This window comes from Argentina silus, assembly GCF_951799395.1.
Source record: "Argentina silus genome assembly, chromosome: 3".
Taxonomy (NCBI): Eukaryota; Metazoa; Chordata; class Actinopteri; order Argentiniformes; family Argentinidae; genus Argentina; species Argentina silus.
Genome location: NC_139657.1, coordinates 3160799 through 3168298, shown reverse-complemented (window position 1 = coordinate 3168298; position 7500 = coordinate 3160799). Strand labels below are relative to the sequence as shown.

Genomic DNA, 7500 nt, shown 5'->3' with positions numbered 1-7500 from the left:
GGAGGATGAACCGGAAGACTACACCCTATCTGGGCTTCCCTTGGCTGGAGATGTGAGGGGAGGAAACAGAGGGTTAGTGTGTGAGAGAGACCTTGGGGCGTATCTCAATAGTCTCCATGGCTTCCTCTTCTCTAATATAAATCATCCACACGGATATGACTGTCACTGAACAAATACCTGGTATGGACAGTGCAGACATCAGGGGAGGCCGGTGGAGGCAGAAATCGGAGGACGGTCTCATCGCAATGCCTGGAACGGAATGCCATCCCTCATTCCGTTCCACGCATTCCAATGAGCCCCGTCCTCCGATTCCCACCTCCACCGGCCTCCCCTGATGGGAAGCACCTGCAGCGAGTTCGGCTCTTACAGAGGACCAGAACTTCCTTCCCTCCCTGAGAGACACAATACCCTGCACTGTCTGTCTCTTACCGTCAAACTCTTGCCAGCAACCAGATGAATTCCCCTTCACGGGCGGATAAAGAGCCACCTGACTGGTGTTGACACTTGACCTCTGGGGGGACGGTGTGTGTAACAGACCACAGGATTGTGTCCATGCCAACGCCCATCGTCGGCTCAGCGGCTTGAGTGACCTCACAATCCTGAAATGTCTGACCTGCGGACACTCCTTAAGGCAAGGCTGTGCTGCACCCTCATACTGTGTAGGCAAACACACACGGACAAGGACGCTCTCACACACACACACACACGAGCACACACGCACGCACACACACGCACGCACGCACACACACACACACAGATACACCACTTGACCACACACTGACTCCTTTATGCACTTTATGTATCATTGTTCACTCATTTCCGCTGTCGCCCAAAACAAATAGACCCCTCCCACCCCCCCTCCCCCACACACACACACACACCTGACCACACAAACACACAGGCTTCCTCTTGTGCCACTGTTCAGTTATTTCCGCTGTTGCCCAAAACAAATACACAAAGAGAGAGAGAAAGAGAGAGAGAAAGAGAGAAAGAAAGAGAGAGAGAGAGAGAGAGAGAGATAGAAAGAGAGAGATAGAGAGCCATCTGACCTGACATCAAACCAGTGCATCTGAGGAGGCGTCAGTGGAATGGTCTCCGGGGTGGGAAGGTCAGAGGTCAGAGGTCAGATAACAAGGTCACAACGTGCTCTTCTCTCTAATGTCTCTTTTGTCTTTCCTCAGGACTGAGTGAGCTGTCCTCTGATGAGGGGCCAGCTGGCCAAACAAATCTCAGACCAATCTCTCCCAAATCAGACCCGTCTCAATCCCACCTCCTCCCCATTCACTCACTGGACAAAAGACTGTATGTACAGAGCATTATAATAATAATAATAATAATAATAATAATAATAAATTCATACTTTCTTCTACTATTGTGACTGCCTATGGCCCGTTCCGAGCATAGATTACTTTTTCTTATGATGACTGATGGATAGATGATTCACATTACTTAGACAAATGTAATTTGTTGTAAGTCGCTTTGGATCAAGGCGTCTGCTAAATGTCAAAAACGTAAACGCAAAAACGTAACAGAAGCACTTTATAGTGACTTTACAACCAAACCGACAAACGTCTGCACAATAGAGCCACTGTACTCCTGTAGAACAAGCTATCAATCAACCTGTGCCGAGTTAGAAGTCCATGGAAATGAATCATAAATCATAGGGACGATGACAGTTGTAAAACACATCTGTTTTGTGACTGCAGGCTCCAATCAAAGATCCCCAGGCGGTGCAGTTCCACTTCCCTGCCTGGTTTCCTGCCTGGTTACTGACCGGACCGTATTAGTCCCTGACACAATCACTCTCCTTGTTACTGCCTATCTTTCACCAGTCCCCCACATGGCTGCCGCAGCATCAATAGGGCCTTGTTCATAACCTTGGTGTAGGTCAAACCCTAGAGTGTGTGTGTGTGTGTGTGTGTGTGTGAGTTACTGTAAGAGGCTGGAGACTTGTGGTTAGTTGGCCATGGAGGAGTGAGGGGTCGGAATGTAATATTCCCCACTCCTTCCCATCAGAACAACAACAACAACACCCTCCCCCCCCGTCTCTCCCTCTGTTCCATTCCCAACAATGCAGAAGTCTGTTGATGATGGATCCCTTGGTGATGATTAGAACCAGACTTATATTGCTCATGTTCAAGCAGATATGATCACAACTCCATCCCTGTTTTTATGAAGACAAACACACACATCCACCAACATCATGAACACACACACACACACACTTGTAGGTGTTTATGGACAAGAGGATAGCACAAGGAGTACCTGTCCTCGCTTTGCAGAAAAACCGGGTTGCTAGGTTACGCACTTCAGCGCTCCATCTTGAGACCTCTCAGAGCACTCACCCATTATCTCCCAGAATGCATTAGTGAGATCTCACAGAGGACCTTTCATGCCTCCCCTATCTGCCAATCAACATGTAGAGATTCCTGGCATTCTCGATGTCTTGCCTGATGTTTGGCAGACGCTGAGCTAATTCCTCAAGCCTAGATACCAGTCTGTGTCTGCTAACTCTTACTTGTTGTGAGGGAGAAATTAAGCCGATTCTTCAGCTCTCATGTCAACACAAGGACGTTGTGACTAATGCTTCTAAATGCTCCCCAGCCACAGAGCACTGTACAGCTGCCTGACAGTAAGGCCAGAAAAGTATTATAGCTAACTAACATTTCCATTCCTGCATAATGTGACCCGTTTTTTTTTCTTTAAATGTCATCATTGCCAAAAACCTGTATGTGTAACTAAGCCTTAGCAAGGCATTTTATATGCTCACACACACACACACACACACACACACACACACAGAATGAAGACGGAAACTAAAGAACAGTCTCTTTCATGTTGCACAACTTTAATAGAATATCTTAACTAATTCTGTACAAATTGAAAAGAATATTGCGCAAGTAACAAATTGTGAGGAACCAGATAAGGCCATTGCTAGCACACGGTCCAATTAGGGGATTTGGAGGGGGGGGGGGGGGTTGAAAATGTCACCGTGGCTTGGAGAGATCTGTTCTTTTTAACGTTCAAAAACGAGACCTACAATCTTTATTTAAAAAGGGAAAATGTGCATTTCACACTGTATCATATCAATGATCACTGTTACCAGGCAACGATGACCACAGGACCGACCAACCAACATCCAAGTTTCTGAGACAAAGTACATGGGCAACCTGTAGGGGGGGGGGGGGGGGCGAGACATTCTATAGTAGATAACAAATGGGAAATAGTCTGAGATATTTAAATGTTAGCTTTTTTACTATGTGTTAGCAAGAATATGGTCAAAAAATATGTTACGCAGAGTGGTGTTGATTTTTGGCTTCCTGTTGGGATGGCAACCGTTTACGACGGATGCGTAAAACTGCCACAACGCCGCCGATGTTCCCTGGTTCACTCCTAAACCAAGCCCGTGCCCATACACCCCCTGAGAACCAGACATGGCCGAGGGGTACAGCAGGGGACAGGTTTGGGACCGGTCCAGTTCCAACATCCATCAACGTGGCTGATCATAACAATGAGGGAGACAGATAGACTGGTAGCACATCTGCACCACAGGGTCCCACATGACCTTGTAACAACTACAGTACGAGTTGTGCATCCACATGAGGAAGTAGTTAGTCAACTTATTCATGTTGTAGTTAGGCCCTACACATATGGGCACAGTCAAAGCAGTAGTATTGAAAGAAATTCTCAAAACGCCTGAAATCATTTCACATATTAAAAAATACAATTTGGCAGTATACACATTTCGTAAATCTGCGAAGCCTGGGATGAGATCTTGAGTTTGCTGCTATAGGCCGATGAGAACGGGTCTTCACTATTGTGGGCGGGCCTAAAAATGCTTTCCCATAACGCACCACTTCGTACAGCTGCATGAGACCAGAATAAATAGACCAACGACATGACAATGAATATTAAAAAAAAAAAAAGAAAAAAAAAAAGAGACATCTAATTCAGAATGATACATTGTGTGTCTCTTAAAAACACCATAACATAGAAAGGAGAAAATAACTTTTCAGTGATATTAAGTCAAACTTGTCCAGCAGTTTCCTGGTTAAACTAACACTTATCTTATTGGCATTATAAAACCCTGAGTAACTGATTTTCCATGAAAACTAAAGTGGTGATCCATTCACGCCGGTTCTAATTCCAGAATATTTTGAGGTTCTTTGCAGTAGTCACCTACTGTGAAGCAGTAGACTTATACTCTACGTTGGCCATGGCAAATTGTTTAGAATCCAGGTCACTTCTGTTTTGAGTATGAATGAAGCCAAAAAATAAAACAAAAAAAAAACGGGGGGCGGGACAGAAGAAAAAGGTCATGCACGTATTAAAAACACTGTTTGGTTGCGTTCTATTGCGGTTTGTGTATGAGAGTTCATAAGGGGCGGAGCCTGCAGGGGCAGGAAGACCTGCTGATTGGATGAGGACTGATTTGATGGACAGCAGGCCTTGGCCAAGCTCCCCTGGTCACCACGGTTACTGCTGTTTGCACTCGGCAGGCTGGGGCTCTTCTTTCTGGAGGGGAGAAAAAAAAAGAAAAAAAAAGAGAGAGAGAGGGATGAGAGAGCGGGATGAGAGAGGGGGGTGAAAGACGGCGGAGGAGGGAGTGGATGAGGCTGAATAGGACAGAGGTCAGAGGTCAGCTAATTTAGCTAGCGGGAGCTAAAAGAACAGATGAAAAGGAGGAGCCACGAGGCGACAAGGAAAGAAGGGAAGGAGAGAGAGAAGGAAAGAAGGGAAGGAGATAGAGGGGGGCAAGAGACGGAGCGTGGGACTAACTAAGAAAAAGAAAGGTGTGTACGGAGCGAGAGAGAAGGGGAGAGAGGAAGGGGAGAGAGAGAGAAGGAGGGGAAGAGAGAGAGAAAGAGAGGGAGGGAGATAGAGAAAGAGAGGGTTTGGAGGTGTTTTCTGACTGGGTTGTCAGGAGTGGGAGTTACGTTAGACACCTGGTAAAAACTACAGGGAGAAGAGAGGATGGAGTGAGAGTTGAGAGAGCGAGCCAGCGCGCGCGAGAGAGAGAGAGGTGAGCCAAAACCAGAAAAAGCCAGAAAACGCGGTGCCATCCTTATTTCTCCCTTACCTAGAAATGCATGGGGTGAGAATGATTGATTGATTATGCCTGCAATGGGGGGTACAAGGGAGGGGAGAGACAACAACAACAATCAACACAGGTTTAATGGTCAGGTTCACACCATGGGCTTATTCAGGTAGAAATGTCACAAACACACCTGTCAAGACCCACTGTTCTACACAACAGGGAATCAGCCCTGTTCTAGACAGTCCATGTGTATATCTGAGTGTTCTGGAACATTCTGGAATCAGGCCTGTTCTAGACAATCCATGCCTATACCCTAGTGTTCTGGAACATTCTGGAATCAGGTCTGTCCTAGACAGTCTGTCTATATATCTGAGTGTTCTGGGACATTCTGCAGCCTTCTGAATAAGCCTTGCAGCAGGTGTACTGATAGACTGCAGGGCTGTCCATCAGCACACACGTGTTTGACACCATTCCTCATTCCATTCCATGCGTTACAATGATAATGTAATGTCCTCCGATTTTCTACCTCCACTGACTTAACGGTGTCTGGACTCAAGGTATCCAGCATGCAAAGACATTGTGGGATGGGCCGTAACTCCCATGAGGACTGCTGATCAGGTTTGGTGCTCATTCACCCCTTAGTTACCCAGTCTCAACTGAAGTATGAATGGGGGGCCAGGACTACACAGTCAACTAAATGAGCCTGGTCCATGACGGGCAGAGAAGGTTTTGGGTAAAGGGATGAATATACAATATGACTGACAGTCTTGAGCAGCAGCTTTCAGTGGGAGTTGGAGCCCCTCCACGTGACATTTGCGTGGGGGACATGACACCTTCTCCTGGTGTCACACACTCAACTTAAACATACAAGGCTAATAGCTGAATACACACACACACACGATAGCTCAGCCGTCAATTGGAAACACACAACCAAACTTTGTTAAAAACCACTTTCAGAAAAAGCACACACTGCATCAACACTGACCTTAGGATCAAAGTCCCCCTCGTCATCATCATCACCATCCTCATCCTGCTCCTGAAACACACAGAGAGAGAATGGGGAGATGCTCAGAAACCTTATAATGCACAGTTTCACCACCCCACCCCACAGACAGACGAGACTGACACACACACACACTTACCTCTTCATCACCCTCCTCCAGCTCCTCCTCCTCAAACTGCAAAGACAACAGGAAACTAGTGAGTGACATGTCAACTGTAATGGCTGCTGTTAGAAAAACAGGCACAAACTATTTTAAGAATAACTAAGTTCTACAATGAATTTTCTCTTCGTGTTCATTAGATGGTGATGGTGTCTGTGTGTATGTGTGAGTGTGTGTATATGTGTGTGTGTGTATGGGAGTGTGTGTGTGTGTACGTGTGTGTGTGTGTGTGTGTGTGTGTGTAACACTCACGCTCTCGTCATCCTCCAGGGCCTCTCCAGTGAAGTAGAGCACTGCCCTTGGGACTATCCTCTCACGGAAGAAATGACCGATCTCAAAGTCTGTGGCTAGGGTGAACTCAGAGTCTTCATCCTGGAGAAGAACACACAACAGCAGGTTCAGAGTGCGGGCATCGTCAATAGTGTCATTGTTTCAAGTTCAACAGATAGACAAACGACATTAGGGCTGGGTATTAGCAAGGCCATCACAATGACACAATACTACAGCAATACAATACATATGGCAATACACTGTCATACTCATATTTACTGAAAATTAAACATGTAACTGAAATATCAATCCACAGCCTTGTGTGTACCACCGTGGTAGTCTGCACAGTGTGTGTCGCATCAATTATTGATATGACTCAGGGAAAAAATAGATCAAAAGGGCTGGATTGATCATCGATACAGTATCTTGAAATATAACTGTGATATTCGGATGTATGGATTTTACTGCACAGCCCTAAGTTATTATTATGAAGTTGTGCGTTATGAAAATACACCATTACTCACCATCTCACCATCTGGTAAAACTGCAAGAGAAAAAGAAAAAAAAAACAGATTTTTTTTTTTTTTAAATTATTTTAACATGCTCATGCTGAAATAAACATCCAACAAACATCGCCCACTGAGAGCTCATTATTTGAAATCTAGACAAGAACTCCATGACATCAGTGCGTGACATCACTTAAGACGCTGTCATCAGGAAGTGACTAATGTGAAAACACGAGGCTTAGAGCCCCTCTCTCCGTCACTGGCAACACAGTCAAGGACTTTCAGAGCGCGCAGTGACCTCACCCTTTCACTTACCTCACCCTTTCATTTACCCCGCTCCAAGAACACTGTACACTAGGAAGTGCCTGTCACCAACCAACCAATCAATCATATACAGGTGGCTTTATACATCCGGAGGCCCGGCCCACGGAAAACAGCATTTCACAATGTCACACTGACAGTGATACACTGCTCATTTACTTAACTGACACTGATCCTAACACAAACACACACACACACACAC

The 7500-nt window shown here is 45.8% G+C and overlaps 1 protein-coding gene across 3 annotated transcripts in view; it reads right to left on the bottom strand.

The window, feature by feature from the left end:
* Window positions 1–2826: 2826 nt before the first annotated feature.
* The window catches only part of nap1l4a (nucleosome assembly protein 1-like 4a), a 14434-nt gene continuing 9760 nt past the window's right edge, over window positions 2827–7500 (bottom strand). For 2 of the 3 annotated variants that reach the window (XM_083666086.1, XM_083666087.1), the window contains exons 10-14: window positions 6996–7015; window positions 6454–6573; window positions 6181–6216; window positions 6024–6074; window positions 2827–4515 (exon numbers count right to left, since the gene is read on the bottom strand). In XM_083666086.1, coding sequence (XP_083522212.1) covers window positions 4477–4515; window positions 6024–6074; window positions 6181–6216; window positions 6454–6573; window positions 6996–7015 — 266 coding nt within the window. In that variant the 3' untranslated portion in view covers window positions 2827–4476. Of the gene's footprint in view, window positions 4516–5080; window positions 5120–6023; window positions 6075–6180; window positions 6217–6453; window positions 6574–6995; window positions 7016–7500 lie in introns of all 3 variants that reach the window. The other variant, XM_083666088.1, reaches the window with a different exon arrangement.